Source organism: Augochlora pura, chromosome 10 (assembly GCF_028453695.1).
Source record: "Augochlora pura isolate Apur16 chromosome 10, APUR_v2.2.1, whole genome shotgun sequence".
Classification (NCBI taxonomy): Eukaryota; Metazoa; Arthropoda; class Insecta; order Hymenoptera; family Halictidae; genus Augochlora; species Augochlora pura.
The window spans coordinates 29,875,532-29,898,315 of record NC_135781.1 but is presented as its reverse complement, the minus strand read 5'-3'; the positions used below and the strand labels follow the sequence as shown (position 1 = coordinate 29,898,315).

The 22,784-nt window shown below is 48.4% G+C and overlaps 1 protein-coding gene across 7 annotated transcripts in view; it reads left to right on the top strand.

The window, feature by feature from the left end:
* The window catches only part of Shal (potassium voltage-gated channel protein Shal), a 168,613-nt gene that overhangs the window by 138,905 nt on the left and 6,924 nt on the right, over positions 1 to 22,784 (top strand). For 2 of the 7 annotated variants that reach the window (XM_078193175.1, XM_078193176.1), the window contains exon 5: positions 19,622 to 19,956. In XM_078193175.1, the coding sequence (XP_078049301.1) occupies positions 19,622 to 19,771 (150 nt within the window). In that variant the 3' untranslated portion in view covers positions 19,772 to 19,956. Of the gene's footprint in view, positions 1 to 7,393; positions 7,554 to 8,903; positions 8,988 to 19,621; positions 19,957 to 22,784 lie in introns of those variants that run through there. The other 5 variants (XM_078193182.1, XM_078193180.1, XM_078193181.1 and 2 more) reach the window with 5 other exon arrangements.

Sequence of the window (22,784 nt, the reverse complement as noted above, 5' to 3'; positions counted from 1 at the left end):
AACTTACCGGAACCGCTTAAAGGGGTGGCGAGGTTCTCGCAGCCGGCTAATGCGAGCGGCCGGAAGCGTTTAAAGTCAAATAAACGTTCCCCCCTCCGGCCGACGTTTCCGTCTCTGATGGACAAGCGCGTCTCTCGCCCGCTCTCCGAACGAAACTTTCTATGGGAATTCGGTGGACGGTAGGTATCGCTTCGGAATTTCAACGTCCAATGGCGGCAGCTGTCGTTCTTCTATTCGTGCCCGGGGAAATATGTTCTCTCTCCCGGCATCCACGAGCCCTGGTCTTCGCTCGGACAAATTGACACGCGAGCAGAGTTTTTCGTATCGCGTTACCGAAAAGTCCGCCTGCAGCGAGAAGATCGACGGCGTTCACCGTCGGCCTGGTTTTCTTTGATCGTCCGCGGTAATTGGCGTGCGGTTTGCCAGCCGCGAAGGCGGCTTCCTATCGCGCCACTTTGTTCTTCGTGCCAGGGATCGACAAATCACGGGCGATTTAAGAGAACCCCAGCGGCAGCACTCGTTTCGATAAACGCGTTCGAGGGTCCTCCGGATATGGTACGGAGGTGTCTGGAAGGATTGCGTCGATCCGTCCGTGGTTATTTTAACGATGATCCAACGGAGTCGCGTGCAGACCGTGTGGATATAAATGAATCGAACCGTTTTGGCGCGCGTTCGAAGACGCGACGATGACGCACGAACGGAAAGAATCGGGGCCTCCGAATTTCGTTTCAGCGTTCCAGGAGCTGTTTAAATTCCCTCGGCATTTCCCTGCATTCGATGTCCCCCCCAAGCACTCTCGCAATCGAATGCCGAAACACCGTGCATAAGCATCGGGGAAGCTCGTCGATGGTGCGCGTCGCGTGGTCAACGGCTCGCGTCGATAGTCGCCGGTCGATTAGCCGGAACAAACGCGGCGGAAAGGTGGCTCGACGGTGTCGCGAGCCGTGCCACGAACACGAACCTCCTCCAACCCCCATGGCTCGTTATCGGTTTCGTATCCGGTCGATGGATGTAACGCGGGACACGCGAGTAACGTCGCGAGCGTCGACCCGATTCGCAAAACACCCCCGACATCCACATAATTGCGCATTCATAATATAACGTATAACAACGAGTTGATTTCATGAATAACGCATAGCCGAAGGAACACCTGGACCCTGTAGTGGAGAATCCGCTTCAGATCAGCCAGGCAAGAGAACAAAACATTGAAATCTTAAGTGTCCGTCCGAATACGTTTCTACGCCAACTCACTTGCCGTTGCCGGCCCAGTAACCAGAGCACCAACTTCTTCGGAACACCCACACCACCCCTGTTCTTTTCAACGTGAGACCCCCCCAAACCCCCTGTCAAAGGGTCCACGAAACCCTGTGCAAGGCTCTGTACCCTGGGAACGAGGGTCGAAACGTCGACGGTGCAAGCGAGTCCCGAACGATCGCCTCGATACGCTGCCACTTTAATTATAATTCGCATTTTTAATTTAGGAGAAGTTTATACTTCCGTATCTCCGCTGTTGTTTTATTCGTTCTATAAATAGAAACGCTCGATGTCGAAACGGCGGAAGCTCGTCGCTTTCACCAGTCTCGAAAAATAGGAAAGAGAAGCGTCCGAGGCAGCGCCGCGTCGACGAATTGCGAAGCGGATCGGTTGTCTCGCTGACGTTCATTTAAAGAGATCTCGAGATTTTGTTTTCGATAGGGAAAGGGGTAGCGGAGTCGTATGAAACGCGAGAATTACAAAATGCCGATGCCGATCGGACCGAATATATTTGATTGATAGGACATTGTTGGGGCCGCGCAGGAATTCGCTGCAGAATTTCCTCGCTGATTGATTCGCCGGGAATCGCGCGGACCGGCCGCGCGATAAATCAGAGAACGAGATTTATAAGTCCTACGAGGGGTACGGAATCGGTGAAAAGTTGTGACGTCGCTTGCACCTACTCGATATTCAGGCCGCTCGGGTTCTATTTTTGGGCATCGGTGTTGGTTATTGTTCCCGAGTTTTCCTCCGTTTGATCGTTATTGGAAACTGATTGATTGGTTCGTTATATATATAAAACGTTATACGTAAAAAAAATATATATATATATATATGCACATATACATATAAATACATATAAATAGTCGGCTCGATTAAACACGTCTGTTGTACATAATATCGTGTGAGTCATGTTGTCCGTGTACATTGCGCCGTTCGTGAACGAGCGGTTCGTCGATGGATTGCGACGTCGAAGAGATTGTGGAGGAGGGGCTGCCGAATTCAACGGGTGTCGAAATTATTAAGAAACAGAAATAGAAAGCTCTGATCTGCTCCGAGGAACCACTGGAAGCGGTGTTTTTATAAATATCAGTACTTCTTTGGATAGTTTGTAATTAAATAACTCTATGATTTAGAATTATCTTGCATCAAGATATTATGCAAGCCTATCGAGAGCAATTTAGCCAGAAACTTTTGCAAGATGATCGAAGCTAAAGAATCTGCCCTCGAATCGTAGAAATGTCGTTCATACCAATTTGGCGTATTTCGGTCGCTCATTAAATTGTTCGTTAATAATAAATAGCCGCGCGAGCAGCACCGTTTCGTGGATTACCGACGAGCGAGCAACAGTCCGACGATAATTAATCAGAGTGGCTAGCCGGCCGATCGATCGCGATCGAAAGAAAACACGTGTCACGTTGAAATTCGAGGCCTCCTCCGCGCCCCCCACCCCATTGTTCCCAGAGAATTAATTATTCCAGAGGAAGTCAGGGCCCGGCAAAGCCGAGAGGATTAATCGGAGGTAGCAGTCTGTCGATCCGCCTCGTTTACAGCCAACGGTATTATGATTAATCGATCGCGATGATAACGGAGCGACGAGTGCAACGCGTTCCGGCAGAAGGGGCGGAGATGCCGATCCAGAAACCGCGCCTTCCCGATTATTTTCGAGCGGCGTTCGGTTGGGGGCCGCAATTATCGGCCTCGCCTCCACGCCTCCCCGCCACGATCTCTGTCCCATCGACGTCACTCGGCAGCATCGTGAAATTAATTACCGTTCAACAGGTAAGTTGCCAATGGGAGACCGGGGCTGTAAACGTCGCGGCGAGACAGGCTGTCGTTTGTCAATTTTTACGGCCGGCCCGTAGCGGCCCGTTAATTGCTCGTTGCCGGCGAAACGACGCGACGTTAGCATCCACGAGCACTCTCCGCCGTTGGTTAGACGCCGCCTCGATCGGCTGTGCAGCGGCCACAGCTTCCGGCAATGGCGTCGCCGGCTTAGCAAATGCAGTTTTCGTTCCCCGAGAATAGCGTGACACTGAAACGTGGATTTCGCACGCTTTCGAACCACGACGCTGTTCCATGAAACATTCGATGCCTCGTAGAATAATCTTGGAGACGAACAGATCCTACTTAAACGTTTCAATTAAACTACAAGCATTTCAATTTAGCGCCATTTAAATCGCATCGTAGAAAGCTTGAAAGTGTTCGACGAGGTCCGAAGCACGAGATCACGGATGCTGACGTCGCGATTACCTCGCCCGAACGGAAGTGTATTCCTCACCGGATATAAGCAAGCCGGCAGACTGCGTGTACTGTACATAACATTGTAAATTTTGTACTATAAACACTGTCGGCACCTGTTTCCGTGTGGTTCTCTTCCCGTAGAAACAGTTCTCCGCCCGTCCAAGGTAAGGCCTAACCGTGGCAACTGTTTACTTATCTTCTTTTTCTTTAATGGTTACGCCCCCCAGTCTCCCCAGTCCCCCCACTCTTTGTCAACCATTATGCCAGCCTATATGACCGAATTGATCGAGAAAGCCTGCAAGTTCTCGGATTGGATCGTTCTTTTTTGGGACATGTTGTTGATCGGCTCTCTGTTACTCGTTTCTTGGCACTGTTCCTCCTCCACACCTCTTGTTTCTTGGACTTGTTTGAATGCGAACCACTTCACGACCTACAGACACGATTCGTGCTCGACGGATTGTTCGATACCAGAATTTATTATCAGCCCGGACAGAGCGGCTGGGCTTCCGACGGGGAGTCGGTGCTACGATATCGTTATCTTCACCACGCTCCCACGTTTTTTGGCTGTTTAGACGTGTACCTCCCCGTTCCGCCATTTCATCTTATTTATACTCTGGTTCTGCTCTTCCTTTCTCTTTATACTTAAATTTATACTTTATATAACTTTTCATTGCTTGCCTGTTTTCCGATTCTATTCTTCCCGCTTCTTCTTCTTCTTCTTCTTCTTCTTCTTCTTCTATTGTTTACTCTTGCTATACTTCGACATTGTTCTCTCTTTTACAGTCTTTCCGTTAACCTACTTTCTCTGATTTCCATACTTGCTACATTCTTCGCATATACGACTTTTCTACCTCTATTTCTCTTTTTCTCTCTCTCTCTCTCTTTCTCGTTCTCTGTACTCTTCTTTATTCTCCGTCAACTTAGCGTTCCTTTTGCTCCTCGTTTATTTACGTTTGCCCTCTGCTTGCGCACTCTCCCCGCGATACAATATTTACACTGCTCCCGCACTTTCCATCGACTCCCCTTTAAAGCCATCCACTCTGCTCTGTCCACTAATTCTTTCTAATTGAATCTTTCTCGTTTCGCGGAGGGACGGCGAGGATTCCGCTTCGCCGCGTTACCCGCCGCCCCCTCCCCACGACCACCGTTCCGCTAATAATCAAACGAAGGCCTCGTTGAAAATCGCACGGAGGCCAGCCGTCGGACGGCCGTTTCCTTGCTGTGTCCAAACGTACGCCGCTAACCGAACTACTTTCTTTCAGTGAAATCGTGGCCGCATAGACGAAAAAAGAAACGATATCTCTAACGCGACGGAACAATGCCCGCGAAACTCCTCGCAATGTAATCAAGGGGTCACGAGGTCTGGGAGTTAATATCCGACATTTGTTTCCGCCCGGTACCAAACGGCGGAAAGTTTCAGCCGGCAATTCCCGCCGCGGCAATTCTCCGGGTTTCCCCGTAAAGGCGTCTCGCGGCGCACCGCCCGCCCCCCCGCCCCCACCCCCACTCCCCCGTCCGAAATGAAAAATCCCGCGCGGCCCGTCGCGCGACGTTCAGAGACCTCTCTCCGCCCATTACCGTCTCGCCGGCCATTCGAATAAAAATCCCCAGGAAATTGCGAGTTCGAGTCTCGGGGCTCGTTCGCGCGCGGGCGAGCGGCAATCGCGCCCGAATTAATCCGCCGGCAAATTGCTTTACGGCGGACCGGCCGCGGCGGGTCAACACCGTGATCCGATTCGCGCGCGCGCGCGCCCGAAAAATCGGGCCGCTTCATTTTCTTTTTTTTTCTTTTTTTTTTAAATAATTCATAATTCGCGTACCGGCGCCGGGAACTCGGGAGGGACCCCCGGGAACAATCCCGGCCCCGCGTAATCCGTTTAAGCGCGATGACGTCACGCCGCATCATCAGTTTATCCGCGTCGTCCAAACGCGACCATTAGCGCCCCGTCCGCGGCAAATCGCTGCCCGCTTCGCCACGTGCGAGTCGGCCATTTTTCAAACTCGCCGGATTTGCACCGCGTGCCGTAGATACACTTTGCGCAGAATTTTAGTCATCGAAACCGAGTCATTTGTGAGCTATTGAGAGGCGTAAGATGAGATAAAGTATTAATACGAATTTCATAGTATCGCCGATTCTCAGCAATTATAAAACTGAGCTGCAAAGCCCGAATAATTGAACATAATTTACTGCATTGGATGGTTAAAATTTTGCAGAAATGTGATCCATAAGACCCAGGGCTAACTCGGCGCAGCAAAAATTGCCAGCTCGTTAGGAACGCGGACGTCCCCGCGTAAATTAAAAAAATGTTGAATAATTCAAGGACGCGAGCAGCGTCGATCTATAACGGGAGGACGACCTTGAGCCGTCCGATTGATCTCGTTTTCCGAGGGATCGTGACGCTCGGGGACCGTCCGCGTCACGGCCGCCCGTGACACGAATTAATTAAATTTAATTAAACGGGCCAATTCAGCGCCGACTCGGCGATTCCGGCGAGTTGGTCAACGCGGCAATCAACGGTCGCGAAAATCGAATCTCGTGTTACTGCGGGAGGGGACCGTCTAGCGGCGCGAACGAACTGAAACGAACGCTGATCGAGGTACCACCCGCACGCACTGTCGCGATTTAGACACCCGTAGCTCGCGCTCGTTTAGTTAGAAGAGCCGTGCCACCAGGCAAACCGGAGGTTTTCGTTACGCGACAGGAAAACACGACGAACTGTTGGGGTTAATGGAAGCTCCTAGAGCTAGATCACGATCGATGGATCGAGCATCGGCACACGGTGCCGAGGTAGAACCACCCTCGAGAGCCGGGGCTCTCGATGATTAGCTGTTTTATGATTTTCACTCGATCTGCCTCGACACGCGACATCGAGGTTGCTTTGGGTGTGTGACAGCAGCCACGATCGCGTAGGATCTAGCGTAGATCAGTGATTTATATATCCTGTTCGAAGCGTTCTTTGGATCGCTGATGGACTGAGATCTTGAATAGCGGTGGGATTTTTCATGTTCTTGTTGAGATTAAGATGAAGATTAAGATTCAGAGATTAAGTTGAAGACTCGTTTGCTTCAAAGATACTCTAAAACCTTGTGAAATAGTAGCGGTGATATTAATCACGAATATCTCGAAAAACGCATCCGGGGTAAACGATCTATGCTACTCGAAATCTGAATGAAGTCAGGGGTCCGTAGGTTCCTCCTTAAAGACCGTCGATGATAGCAACGAAACATAATAAACCGAGTCCTTTGCGTTCACCGACGACAGTGAATAGCCTCACCAACATTGGTAGCACGAGAGGATCCCAGTGCACCGATCTCCTTTCTCGTTTCGACTATCAGTAGACGGTTCTTGTAGATTTCAATAGAATTCAGTGGAATTCAATTTCACCTCTATTTTCAAGCCCCTTTATATTGACTCACACTTAAAAGTTACATGAATAATTCCTACGCGGGATGATCCTATAGGATCTTCCACGTGTAACATCTTTTTACGATTAACATCTTTTTATAATTAAACACGTGTTTTGGAGAGAACAAGACATCGAGTCGAAGCCCTGCAAGAATTGTTCATGGATCGTTGGAACGGGAAATCAGTGTCGGGCACATGATCAGTGAAACCGTCCTGAACGTGTTTGAACGGTTCGCACGTCTTTGAGACTAATCGTAGGGGTCGTTTAGCGTTAGAGGATCTATATATATAAATAGCGTATAGCGTGGGGTCGGCAGAGGCCGATCGCCGGTCGCAGCGGACGCTGTTCGCACAACCTGGTGGACCCGTCCGACGACTCTGCGGGGCTCACGAGTAGCTAAAACCTAGGCCCAAATCCGTAGTACAGTCTGTAGGGTAGGCGTGCCTAGCGTGCAACAATGTAGTGTGTGCTTGTCGTGTGGATTTCAGCAGGCGTACAGTCAGTACATCCCGGCGACAAGGGCCCAAGTATCGGGCGCCCAGGGGGGGCAGACCGGGGCTGCGATGGACGGGACTTACCTCGTCGAGGCCTCGTTCTAACTTCCTTAAAAAAAAAAAAATAATAACAAAAAAACGTAACGAAACAAACGTGTCTAACTGTATAACGAACGTAACGGCACAGATCGAGACGATACTAGAAATCGCAAAAAAAATACCAAATGTACATATAAAACAAAACGACCGAACAAGTAAAAAAAAAATACTGTTAACATAGATTCGGAAAGTTAAAAAAAAAAAAAAAAGTAAAAAAAAATATACACGGAAACTCTCGAGGTACGCGGCCAAGCGCAACCGGAACGAGACCTAGAAACGGAGACGAGAACACGTGTGTATCGATAGATCACGAAGGAAGGAGAAGGTAACACGAGATACGTTTTCAGCGACCGGATCTGTACTTGTATATAATAATATATCACGTTCGTGCGAAGAACAGGAGAAGAGACGGAGGAGGAGAATACCGTGGCGAAAACAAGTTAACGGACAGATAAATGTGTAGAGGCTAAGAGAACTAGAGAGTAAAGATAAGAACACGAGAAAAATAAAAAAAGTAAACAAACAAATAAAGTAAAATAAAGTAACAAATAAAAAAAAAAATAGATATCACACACACAGTGCGACACTCTTGCGAGAACAACTTAAATCAATCGAAATTCTTGTTATTTCCTCATATCCGTGCCCACCATCCGTCATGGTTCACCGACCATCGTGTGGACACACTGTTGGACCCCCTGTTACGATGACGTCCGCCCGCAACCACTACTCTCTCGTCACCGTGGCCGTCGCCCATCATCGTCATCGTCACCGTCCGCCCACCGCATCGTGTTTATCATCATCCGGCGACCTTTCTATTCTCCGACATCCTCTCCGTTCACCTGAACACGCGCGCAACAACTGCGACACGATAATTAAACCCTTGCCGTTAACCTGGGGGAACGCACGACGACGACGACGGCGGCGACGTCAACGACAACAACAACAACAACAACGAAACGGAAAAACAAAACAAAACAAAAAAATAATAAAAAAAAAACGCAACGCGTTTTGCACGAAACGAATGACGGAATACAAACAAAACGTACGGCATGAAACGAAAAAAAACAAAAAAAATCGTCCGAACGACATCAATTTGGTTCGGCGTGAAACCGTGCGGAATTCGTAACGAACCCCGATGGATCTCTCTCGCGCGGCTCTCTCTCTTCTTCTCTTGCTCGCTCCCACGACTGGAAATCTCGTGGGCGACGAAAATCAAATACGATAAAAATAATATATACATATATATTTCTCTGTATATATATATAACAAAAAAAACATATATATATGTATATATAAATGTGAATAAATAAAACAACGTTATCGACGCTATGCCGACGTTGGAACGAATTGGGAATAACGGTGCAACATGGCCGCCGGACACGCACACGAAACCGCCATATCGTAGAGCTTGTCGTATCAGATCACCACGAACGAGAGCAAGGATAGAGTGGTGCTCGTTTACGGAGACCGTATAGAAGTGCGGAAAAAGGTAAAAAGAACACCCGCGCTACGCGGAAACCGTTTCCGGTTACGATGATATAATTATTGTACGCTGTACACTATGTTGTGGATCGTTTCGGTGTCTGTTGTACGGCCGGCGCGCGATCCACGCGATCCTCGCGTGCTGAACGATCGTATACACCGAAGCTCGACACGGTATCATTGCAAAATGGAAAAAAAAGCATCGCGACGCGGCGTTCGGGGATTTGGTCTTTGTTGCCGGCGCTCGTTCCGCGGAAACCCAAGATCCCGATGATAAACGACGTCTCGGTTATTGTCCGACTCTGAAAACGATCGCTGGACTGCCGGTCTCTATGCTGTCGTCGAAACAAATGCGCTTGCTCCGTTCGAATGTTGCTCGACGTTCTCGCGAAATCCGCGGTCTAATTCTTATTAATAGCCCGAAGATGCCTGTACATTCCGGCAGCCTACGAAATTTCTATGGGAAGTTCGACACGAGAGCGAAACGAACGTGAAAAGCTGCACGAACGCGATTGATAATGCGGCTGTTAATGGAACATTGTCTGCTCCTGTTGGGAAACGGCGCTGTTGAAACGGACTCTTTCCCATCGGCGTTAGAGTTCGCTGTAGAGAAATAAACGGTCGAGACAGAACCGAACGCAATAAGACCTGCAGACTTAGAGCACGGCGTTCAGAAGACAACGTGAACCACGATTGATAGTGCAGTGTATACGATCGTGCGTTCCGCCGCGTTCAGGCCTATCGAACGAATGCTAGCTCGTCCCTCGGTTCGGCCAAAATTCGTGCTCGTTTGTTCCGCCACCGTCAGATTGTGTTTCCAACGATTGCGAGTAGAGGTTCGCGAAGGAATAACAAACCTCGTGGAATATCAAGTGTAGGTAATATTTCTGCACCATTCCGAAGACTTTGTAGCTCTAACTTCGCCGAGCGATTCAACGAAATTGGTATCAGCACTTTGTCGAACCGCGAGAGGAACAAGGACTCGTTCGTTCGGCTGAAACGGCCTCAGTTCCGGCGATGGTTGCGTGATCGCGCCCGCGTACAAACTTCCACGATGTTTTCTAAGATGTGTATAAGATGTGTGGTCGTTGGGAGGATATGAGGCAGCTTTTCTTGTCCTTCGACGCCAGGATCAGGACGAAGGACACACGAAGGCCTCCCCATGCATCCCCTTGGTGGTCGAGAATATATCGTGCCGCGTGGCTGATCCCTGGATTGGCTTCTGGGTGTCTGCTTTCCCCGAGAAACACTCCTCCCCTCGGCCAAGCTTCTACTACTTTCTCTTCTACTTCTATTTCTACTTCTATTTCTTCTTCTACTACTTTTTCTGATCACCTAGCTTCCCAGCTTTTATCCCCCATAAGTTTCTTTTACGATCCCTCTCCGGTCTTCGACGATCTTTCTTTTCTCCCCGCCTAGCTGGGAACCGGAAGTTCCCGCGCAGACACGAAACCACCCTCTCCTGGCATGGCGCCCGTCCCCCCGATCCGCACCACCAACGCGTTGCGGCTGATTTTCTTGATCTGGCTTCTGACGAATGCATTCTCGCGCGAGATCGGCTTCGAGCCCACCGCGTCTGCATCTTGATGCACTGCTGCTGAAAAGTTTGCGGGGCCGTCTTGTTATCGACGATCCCGTTCGTGCTCTTTCGCTTTCGGAATTTAGTTATCCAGTTCTTTAAAAGGTAGGGAGGAGACGTGCGCGGACGTTCAACGGGACGATATCGGTACGGCGTTGCGTGCGACGGAGTTTCTATGGTAATTTTAGTGGCTCGACCCCCTGGCAGGAGCCTCGAGATGTCTGGGATAATGGGATTTGGGGACAGTTTGTTATCTGTGAACGACTAATAGGCACATGACAAACGAAGGATAGACACGATAATTTTGATAGAAATGCGTCAACGAGTATTTAAATAATTTCGCTCTGTTTAAAAAATACCTACGGACTCGACGATTGGAGAAGGTGAAATATTTCTGGCCCGCCAAGGTTCGACTATCGCGAGCTATTAAATGTGAAAGAGGGTAGAATTGAAAATGCTCGACTTCCCGACATCCAATACCAATAAAACCGAGAGACATTACACATTGAAGGTGTAAATAATTGCGGAGGCCGACCGTGGCCACGGTTTCGGGTCCGTGTAATTCGCTGGCCGCGATAATTAGTCTGTCGGATCGCGAGTGCTTTTTGCCAGGGGCAGTGCGCGAACTTATCAATATTTCACCGGGCGAATCGACAGCTCGCCACCGTTCGATAAGCAACGGCAAACTTTTGAGGGGCAGGGTAGAACGCGTATCCCCAACCCTGTCGCGATCCCCCACCCCACCCACTCCACTCGACCGCGGGAGTCTAGTTTATTTTACTTTAGCGAGCTTCGCCAGCCGAGCATTGCCGCGCGTTTACGACTCCGACACAACCGAAACACGCCGCGCGAGCGCGCACACAGGGAGAACGAGATTAGGTTACCCATTTAGGGGAGACGTTCCATTTCGTTCTCCCGGAAAAGCGGGAGACGGCGAGAATCGCGAAGCTTGCGACACCGGGATGGGCGGGTTCCTACGCGTCTTCCACGGATCTTCTCCCTTTGTTCGAGAGCCGGATTGTCACAATGCTGAAGAAATACCCGGGGACAAAGAGCCCGCGACATGTTTCTTCCCTAAAATAGCTGTCAACCGGAGTCCCTTTGTTCGATTACGGCCGCCGTCTCGGGGAACGATCGGCAAGCCCTCCGCCGCGCGCTGTCTTCCGCGATTGTCTTCGGGACTGTTGGTTTAACGAGCGCTTGAACCGCGCTTCCGTCGAATCAGCCCCGAGCGATGTCCATCACGGATGCTTTCCTTTGAAACGGATTTTTCGGAAGAATGCCCTCGCTGTGTTTCGCGGCGCGATGGAACGATTATCGACGGCGAAACAATAACTCGGAACTTACGCCGAGCGGAAGTCCGACGCCGATCGATCGTTTCTTCGCGTTTAACCGGCCGCGAACTAAATTGTTTATTGGCGGCGATCGCTTGCCTTTGATTAGTCTTCATCGATTTGCGCTTCCGTTCGCGGAAACGCCGATTGATACTGTCGATAACTTGAACTCGTGTTTTTACGCGGAAACGCCGGCGATTGATACCGCGCTGATTTTTATGAAGCTTTGTACGGGTGTTTAATAGTCTCGGTAAAATCGTGTTTTTCTTGTTACTCTAGAAGAATGACTTTTTTCGCAAATATTTTCGCACAGTGCAAAGTTTTGTCAAAATCGGCGTGAATTATTGGGGTTTACTGGTGAGATAAATTACAATTATATTTATTTATTGGATCTATTGGTCTGACTCGAAACATGGTCGAATTATCAGCAAAAGTATATGCGAAAGTCTGATCATAGACGCTATTACAGTTTCGTCAGAAATTAATCTAAAAGGTAGTCTACTAGTTCGACTATAGCCTCGTCAACGCTGTAAATAATACGAAACAAATATATTGGCACTAAAATCACCGAGCACTCAGATTAATTAGTTTATAATTACCACGCAGCACCACCAACACCGCATACGCTTTTTTGCTCGTCTCACTGAAAAATCGATAGACCTCTTCGGCAATTTCTAGCAGTAGCGTCCCGATAATAAGAAACCCACCGTCTCGACGGGACCCGACGAAGAAAATCGTTTCGTCAACAAATTCACCGACGTCCTGAATGCGTTAATAAGCCGGCAATCTCATCCGCGCGGCGGCAGCCGGTGATTAATGTGCTCCCGCCTGAAAGACGTCGACAACGGCTCGTACGATGCACCCTCTGCTCCACCCACCGCCCGCTATCCGGCATCCGCAGCTCCTCCTAATGCGTTTTCCTTGTATTATGTTTAATGCGACGCGAACGTGCGCGCTCCTCCATCGCCCCTCCCCCCCCCCCCTGCCCTGCTCTTCGCTTTCCTTCGCCGACAACACGCGCGCGATTTTTCGCAACCCGAAACGCTTTTCCCCGTGGCCGGGGAAATCCGTCTCTCGTCCGTTTGCCGGCGCAGACCGGCGGAGGGATCAATCGCGGAAGTGCCGACTGAGAGAGACACGTACCGTTTTTACCGTCTCTGTAATGACAATTCCTCCTCGGACGTTTCCCTGACAGACGCCGCGCTCGGAGACGATCTCCGAAGGTTCTTCCGTTCCGCCGGAAAACTTCGTGTTGTGTGCGAGCTGCTGAAAGCATTTCGCGCATTCGATTATGGTGGCTTGCATTTTTGATGGACGCGCGAAGACGGTGCCGGATTGCCAGAATTTTTGCGTCGCGAGCGATGTCGGCGTCCCCGACGTTTTATCGGGAATCGTGGTGTTATGTGGGACGCCTTTGAAATTTTTAAATATGTTAAAATGTTCGGAGGTGATTAATATTTATTCGGCTTTAATCATTTCTTTGATAAAACGTGACGAGTTTTAATTCTTGTATAAAGATATATTCAATTTAATTTATAGATTTTCAGGACAGAAAAATCAAATTTTATTTAGGTCTGGAAAATATTGACAACATTCATTTTCATTAAAATTATTCCATTACATTACAAAATAATTTGTATATTAACAAAGTTTAGATTTAAAAAATTGTCAATAGTAATCCTATTGAAATGGAAATACTATGAGTTAGAAAACTGATTTTAGATTTAAAGTTAAAATGCCTTCGAGTGCAAAGGATTCAACAATTCTTCTAGGTTTGACATACTGATAGAATTGTAATAGCGTTGATGAACTGTCTAAATTTTCGTGTTACCAAATTTTTGGCAGAATTGCAAAATAATTGCCCTGCGAATCGAACACCAATGCACCAGCATTAAAATCCTCGGATCCCTTGAATCTGGACACGCTTTAACTTCGCAATCCCGTAGTCGGAATAAAGGCTCCATTAGTCAGACACGTCCCTTTGACTTTTCGATTACTTTCATTTACCGCGAGTATCGTATTACCAAGTGTCAAGAAGACGGCGGCCGCGCGAAGCGCAACACTGTTGCCCGTGTTTCATCAATTGCCCCGGAAAAAGCGGCCGGGGCGTCCCTTTGTTCCGGTTGGATATCCGCGTCGCGACGCTCTCGCTGTCGGCGGTAGCAACGGGTCTCCTCGGTCGGTCGTGGCCCGGCGCAACGATCAATCGCTGGAAACGGGTCCCGCAACCGAAATAACGACAGAAAGAAACCACGACGGGCGTCTCGTGCGTCACAGGTGAAAAGAAGCAACCGCGACCGCTGGCATAAGCCGCGTTCACACGCGACGCTCCGCGATATTCCGCTTCGACAAGCTTAAGAGTGGGAGGGTCTCTGTTTGAGGAAGCATTGCCAAGCTTCCTCGAAAGCAGGCGAAGTCGCTATACTTCGTCGTATCGCGTGCCGGAAGTGTCAGCGACGGGAGATTAAGTTTCACTCGATTTGTCTGGCTCCTCTAGAGGTGTACTTTGACGATTTTTCTGGGGATAACTAAGCGTCTCGCATTTGTGAAACTTGGCAGGCTCGTTTGCGTATGTTCGGACTATAACGCTGAATTTTTATGGCTCGCTGTAGTAAAAATTGTGGTAACTAAGAGGGAGAGAGAGGTTAGGAAATCAGTCCGTGTCATTTATCTCACAATCGTTGAAGTCTTTTAAAACAAACCGTCTGGAAGAATTTTTAATTAACAAAAACGCCTTGCCTAGTTAATATTTTAACCTCTGAACTATTCCAGCGGTTATGAACGTTGATATATGCAGCCATCTTCGCCAGAAAGCGAACTATGCATGCACTTAGTGTACACGAACACTTTGACATCGACCACTGGAACCAGTCCTCCTCTCCGACGTATCATTACCACAATTTCGGCGACGGCAATATACAGGGTGTTAATTTTATCCTGCATATCTCCTTGAATTGAAAAATGGTAATAACCTTATTTCTGTAGTAACGGCTTAAATAAGGGTTCACGATGAAGGAGCATTGTCTTTGTCACCGAATATCATTTAAATGACCACTCGAGAACATCCAAAGGTCGCAGGTCAGGCGTCGTTAAATTCGTCTTCGCGTGTTATAAAAATCGGGGTTAATGTGTAAAAAATAGCGACGACCTCCGCTGCTCGGAAAACAAATGTCCTTGAGAGACAGAACACGGATCGCAATATTCTTAGCTTCGAACCGAACAAAGTTTGTTCCGTCGCACTTTTTTATATCGGCAAAAATAACGAGGATATTTTAACGCGCGGGATAAAATAAACAACCCTGCATAAAAATTCGTTAGAGTAGCCCGGACACGTGCCAACAACTTTGAAAAGTTCCATGGGGATGCACTGAGTGGTTGATTAGCGAAAAAAAATTGAAGACAGCGGTTTCGGTGTGCACGAGACGCGAAGGTCGCGGCGGCACCGGCGCAGCGACGTCGCGACCGGTGCATCGCGACGCGACAGGAAGGGCGTCCCGACGGATATCAGCGTCACGGGCAGGGCGGTTGAAAGGGATTAACGACGCTTGTCGAACGGCGACGTCTTCTCGACGTCGCGACGATCGCGTCGACGCGCACGAAACAGAGAGAGAGAGAGACAGAGAAAGAGAGAAAGGCGTCGAACAGGAGAACTGCATTGCGGTGCAGAGATGCAGCCGGCGGATTTACCGTGGAAAATCCGACGGTTTTGTGCGGAATGTCGGCCCTTCGCGATCCTCGACGTTTCCCTTTTCATTTCTAATCGGCTAACTGTTGTCAGCTGGCCGAGCTTCGTAGCTGTTCAAACTATTTAACGACCCGATTGCGGATCCTTGTACAATCTCGTTTCCAATAATCGCGTCAAATATTACGGAACACTGTTACACGATGCATTGAAATATTATCTTTGCCCGCTGGAAATGCACGAGGATCTCCAATCGATCGGCGAAGTTTAAGGAAATGATTAACAAACGCTTGGAGGAATGCCGTCTTTAAATTATTCATTAACTTCGCCGCCGCTGCCAGATGTCGACGACGGATCCCGTGAACTCTGGCACCGTTCCTAATTTTTTCGCGACTTCCTTCAATTTCCTAATGGGCAACGGAGAATTTTCGTTAGACAATGAACGGAGAAGGATCCACAGCTATTACCAAATCTAGATGAAAGATCCGGCGTGCTTTGATACGGTCCTTAATTCCTTAAAACTTTTCAGTGACTTCCGTTTCGTAAGTAGCGTAGGCCGACATTAGTCAGCCACGGGTCAAGAAAAATTTGTACTCGATTTTAAGTACGTAGTCTCGTGCGTTGTCGAATTCCTTAAAATGTCCGCGCGGCTTCGAACTCGTAAGTAGTAAAAGGGCACTTTCATCAACCAATGATTATCATGAAATTCTTATTTGAAAAAAAAAACGAAGTCATAATTGAACAGTCCAGGGACTGTGATAAGATTTTTCTATCTAACTGTCGACGGATCCTGAGATCTCTGGCGTCCAGCACTCTCGCCAATTACGAACAAAACTAAAAAGTCCGCGATTAATTCGAAGCAGCCAGAATCCACGTAGGGATCCGTCGTCGACCGAGATCACGCGTCGATCCCACCACGATCGACGCGTCTAAATGCAGTCGCCGAAAAGCAACTCCCGCGGTAGACTGTTAGCGCTCGAGCCGCTACGACGTGCGAGCGAGCGACCGAGTAAACCGCCGCGAACACGCTTCGCTGGTAGGCTTTCGTTTCCCACCAAGGACTAGGATGAACGCACGTGAGAACGGTGCGCGCATCTGCCCGAGAGAAGAGCCTAGAACCCGCACAGTACTCGCACGCACTGCATCCTGGATTGCGCTCATTGTTCGAGAATCGGGCGGCGACGACGGCGTTGTTCGCAGCCGCAGCGCACGTACTGCGGATCCGTTCGAGCGAGAAACGAAAAAGACAACCGGAGAAAAAGAACGGGAAAAAAAAACGCACACGGAGGGGAAACGACGACAGGACGATAAATAAAAAAAAAAAGAAAAAAGAACGAACAAACAAACGGAAAAAGAACGAACGAAATAGAAAAATCGAGAAAAGCACACCGAGGCGAAACGAATCGAACCGCATATTCACACAGACACATACGCGCGCCCCCCTCACACGTGAGTAGCACCGTGAATGAACACACGCGTTCAGGACATCGACGGAGATTCGTATTGAAAAAGCGCAAATGGGAGCCCTGTTTGAACAACGACGCCGACGAGGAATCCGAGACACTCGTCTTGCAATTAGTGGCTTGTCGAACACGATCATGATTATATATTGCACCTGGCATGCTTTACTTTTTACTTCTATCGATCGGAACCGACCACCTTTTTGCCACAAGCAGCACGGTTGTTCCACCGATTTATATATATTATATATACATATATATTATATACTATCTTTCTGTTTCAACACCAGTTCATGTTTTACCTGTTTTATTTCGTAGCCGCCGCCGAATTGCTGTTGCGTATCGCTGTCACGTGTACATATCTATCTATCTATTTATCTGTCTGTCTATACATCTATCTGTCTATCTATCTATCTATCTATCTATCTGTCTGTCTGTCTATCTGTCTATATATCTGTCTATATATCTGTCTATATATCTGTCTATCTGTCTATCTATCTATCTGTCTTATCTGTCTATATCTGTTTGTTCCATATTTTCTTTGTCCGCTGTTTGTTACATGCTCGACCGTCTCTGTCGTAATCGAAATGTCTGTACAGTAGCAGCACCAACGTATGTCCGCTTTCCCCTCTTTGGTCTCTCACAGTCGTCGTTCTCACGTTCTTTTTTTTCCTGTCGCTGTTCTGTTGTTTCATTTTACGTCCGCATGATCTATCTATCTATCTATCTATCTATATAGAAAGTATACGTGGAGAACTCTGTCTCTGTTTTTCTATACGAGAAACCCGGTCCGCACGTGTTTGAGGACCGCGCGCCCTCTTTCATTCTTCCACCCTCATTCCTCTCGACATCTCTCTTCGCTCGTGGTCTCAGCTTTGCGGCCAGATTATCGGACAAAGAAGAACCGAACTGCGACGGATCGACGATCCAGCGGCACTGGTATATCGATCACTAATCGACACGATCCTCCGGATACTCGTCACGCCCGGGGCAAACGAGTTTAGAGAGCGCGGCCGCGCGTGTTCGGATTTATCGAGAGAAACTTGCGGCCATTGAAATTCGATTGCCTCGCAACTTAGAGATCGCAGTTTCGTTTATTTTATAAATACTTCGCGCTGGAAGAGTCGTAGAAGACGGTAAGCAAGATATAATTCGTAGGAATCGGAGCCTGGATGAAACTGCTTTGTTAGACGACCTTCTGCCTGGAGAATTTTTATTTTGCATCGTAATTCGCGATAGAAGTTTCAATCGGATATAATAGCGTTTTCTTTACCTTTATTTCTGGATGGTTATTAATAGATTAATATGGAAGAGCTCTAGATGATCCTAAGTTGCATTCGTAAAGTAAACAAATTTTTAGGATTTAGACTATGGAAGGTTTATGGATTGTTGGATGATTTATACGTAGACAATCTTTATTTTGCACAAAGATCCATAGTGTGAGTTTCGATCTAATATAGTAGCTTCCTTTTACTTTTGATTTAGGATGACTACTGTCAGATTACTCTAGAACTAGACCGATTGCTTTGAACTTTGTAGGAATTAGAGACCGGTAGAAAAATACTTGCAGAATAAACTTTCATTTTGCGCGAAGCGAGCTTCGATATAACACGATACTAGTTTTAATTAAAGATAAAATACTTTTTCCTTTTGCTTTAAATTCTCAATGATCATTCCTAGACTCGGTAGATTCTCGTTCTAGCATGGTCCGATTTCAAAACTTACCTCGCCGCGAATAAGAATCGCTGTACGATGTTCAGCGCCCCGGTTCGTTAACCTTTCCGTTGAAAAATCAAGCGGGTTAGGGGGGTAGGGGGTGGGAGCTGATAAAGAGGATCGATCGGTGCCGCCGGAAATGCGCCGCGCGAGATCGCATCTCATCCCATCTCATCCGAAATCGAGCGGCTAGAGTAGCTTCTCCGTGGCGGTGAATTGCTCGTGGGAGAGAAACGGGATCACGGTTCGGATGTTCGCATGTTCCGTATTCCGGAGAAATCATACTCGAGAAGCACGGAACAGAAACGAGATAGAACACGGCGACAGCCGAATGGAGGGAGCGGGATAGAGAGAAAAAGAGAGAGAGAAAAGGATAACGAGAGACAGAGGACGATAGAGAGGGAGAGACACGATAACGTAGACGAAAAGAAAGAAAGAAGGAAAGAAAGAAAGAAAGAAAGAGAGAGAGAGAGGGAGAGAGAGAGAGAGAAAGCTAATCACACAGGATAATCACGGAGAGTGAGAGAGACAGAGGGAGAGAGAGAGAAAGAGAGAAAGAGAAGGAGAGGGAGGAAGGAGAGAGAGAGAGCGAGAGAGAGAGAGAGCGAGATGAGACGTAGAGCTTAGAATAATTTTGTCTTTACGAATAGCATTGATATATTTATAGAACTGTAGATACGGAGAGAAAGCGATCGAGAGAAAGGAGAGAGTATCCGAGTGAGAATGCGAGAGCGAGAGAAAGAGAGCGAGCGAGAGAGAGGGAGAGAACGGGGCAGAGTGAGAGAAGATTTTTTTGAGAGAAAGATAAGATTGGAGAAGCTGGAGGAAAGAGTCTAAATTGAAACATATCCGAAATGCGAATTGTTCCAGGACCTAAAGAAGCGCGGTTCCCACACCTGCGACATGCAGGCCCTACAGCCACTTCCGGTCCCAACCACCACCGCCACCGCCACCAACACCGCGCCTGCCATGGCTACTTCCGGTGGGCAGCCACCGCTTCCGGTATCGGAGACCGCTTGAGTCGATCGCCGAGACCAATCACGAACACCGTATCCGCTATTACGAGAGAAATAAAACAAATGTAACAATGTAATTATCACACACCCCGCCCCGACAAATTACCAACACCACCGTCCTCCTCTTCTACCCGATGAGAAATGACGATAGTGCCAGAAACGAACGATGGCCGACCGGCCGGAAGAACGGTGAGCCTGCTTTTTCACGATCTACTATCTCGAACGCGTTGTCAATCGACGAGGTGCCGAGGCCGAGCCGGAAGTGGCAAAAGGGGTCCCGGAGGATCGGCGGGATCCTCCGCCGTCGAACGCGAGCCTCGCTTTCGATCTTCTTTTACGATTCTACCTTCTTTTGATTATTTTTTTCTCTGATCTGTGCGCCTTCCCGATCACTTTGTTTCTCCATACTATTTTGTCTTGCCGCTCTCTTGGACCTTCTGCACGCAGCTCGGATCGCTACTCGATCATGCGAGTCCCCGGGCCACTGCTACTTCCCTCGGCCCACGCATCCGATTTCTCTTAACTTTGCATTATTTACAGCTGCGGTCGCCGGAACTAGCCCATTCGCATTTCAAAGGAAACTCGACGAAATTGACCGATAATTCACGAGAGTGAAAACAGGAAAGATAAAGAGGCGAACTTGTAAATTGTTTCGTCCTATTCGAGTGCTTAAAAGACTCTGTACCTTTAGTATAGCAGAGGGTTGAACTAGTTACATAGGCATATTTAATTTATGATTTTGATTTATTTTGAACGTAAATAAATGAAGACAGTAATGGCGGATCGCGAGTTAAACAATTCACCTATAAATATTTCATTTACGAAAATTTTATATAGTAACTAGAAAATTCATTAAAATCTGGTCGTACGAAGAAAAGACATTTATTTTCCGGTTAAATATCGACAGATCGATGACGTCAGAATTATCCATCATACTTGAGACATTACACTCTCGATTACGTAGATAAATCCTTGAAACACGATCTAGTTTTTCTAACATAAAACATTCTTAGTACCTTGGAAATTCTCCTCGGCTAAGGGTTAACTAGCGAAGAACCCTCGCCGGCAAAAATTGGGGTCTGAGCATCCAACGGGAAATACGGACCAGTAAAAAGTGAAGGGGCTGCTTCCGGCGATCCAAGGACCAAGCAGGTCCTCTCTGAATCGATCCCTCTCGCGGGGCGCCGAAGAAGGGAGGCGGAGGAGCTAGCGTATGCCGTAGCGCTCGGAGCACGTTTTTGGACGGAACGCTCGAACCCCCCCCCCCCCCATATCCTTGTTTGCATGGCTACAGCAAGAATCGACCGCGGTCAGCCCTCGGGATCGATTTTCCGTTCGATTCGATGCGGTTCGATCCGCCCGGCGGGGGTGGCGGGCTTAGGCGTCCCTGGTCCACCGAGGCGTCGCCCCCACCCCCCCTAAATCCACGCGAAAGTCCTTCGTCGCTGACATTGATCAAGTTTTATCGCTCCGTCGAAAGAGCTACGGTCTCGCCACCGGCCGAAAGGGCTTACCGTTCGTCCAAGAAGACGCATCGAGCTTTGCTTTTAACGCGACAACGGAGAAAAGCGGCGCGATCGGGGCGCTTGATCGATCGTTCCTACGTCGTGGACGTTTTATGGCCGGTCGATGCTCTTGCGACCGATTAAAAGGACTTTAAAAAACCCCGATCGCCGGGGGTCTTTGTAAAGGAATGAACGAGGGAACAAGATAGTCGAGATTGTGGCTGACCAAGCAGCGCTTACAGCTGCCGTCGTTGCAGCATATGGTACGATATGAAGGAACTAACGGGACTTGGAAATTGAGAGAACGCATCTGGAGCTGAAGAGATTGAGACGTCTTCTGTTAAGCTGACGCAGTTCGATATCCGATCCGCGATGTTTAGAAAGAGTAGTCATTGGTTTACGGACAGAATCAAAATGGTTTTAATGCATTCACTTTTTATTGAACTAACAGCAAAGGAAGCATATTGGTAGTTGACTGATCTTTCCGAGAACACCTGTCGACTTCTACCTTTTTTTATAGTTCTTTATTAGCTCTATTAGCTATTACTCACTGTTACCAACAATTTGCCTATGCTCTTACTTCCAATCTTACTCAATTATTCCCACTTCCTCTTACGTTTTAAAATTTTCATTCACGTCAACCATTATCTTCTTAGCTCCTCCTGCATAATTCCCCGGCTCCTCTTACCCAAAACAACCTATACCATTCTCCGAGAGCAATTAACCGTCCAACGGACCCAGCTTTCCAGAATTCCAATAGATCATCGTCGAATCGATCCGCTTCAACAACGACGAGCACCGATTTTCCTTAGAGCCCCGCCCACGAGCCAGCATCTCCTAAAGACATCATTCTCGAAACAGCTGATTCCGGTAACGAAACACCGGCCGTTCCATGGAAAGGGACTCGAGTATCCGGCGAATTTCCCCGGGAACAATGTCGGAATGAATCGATCCAACGTTGACGGAAGGGATCAGACAATATTATGGAGAGTTTCAGAAGCCACTTGGCTCCCAGAGGGTCGGCAAAGGGGGGGATAGGCCTAATGGAAGAACACACTGTGCGGCCGGTCCACGTTGGTTTTGTAGTCGACCGTCGGTCAACATTAGCGTAGCGTTCGCCAGGGTGTTCGGAGGGGAGAGGGAGGGGGGGGAGGAGGGAGACAGGGAACGTCGCAAAGCTGCTTTGAAAGCAGTGCTCGACTCTGGTTCCGGCGTCCATTTCGAAGATGAAACCTCGGGCCGCGTTTATTCAGGGATCAAAACAGCGGGCCGAAGGTTGACTCGAACCTAACACATCGGCTCCCGCGGCCCAGCTCCTGCGCGCGTCCAAATTAAACGTTCGCACCTGCCTTGTTCCGGAATGCGTTTGCTTTGAGCACTGGTAGCCGGGCGGTTAAATGGCCTGTTAGCTAATGGAACAGCGAAGACGATGCGTTCGCACGGGCGATGCCTCTGTTTGATTTTCTTCGCCTCCGCGATCATTCGTTGGAGCTGCCTTTTGAGCGAGGTCGC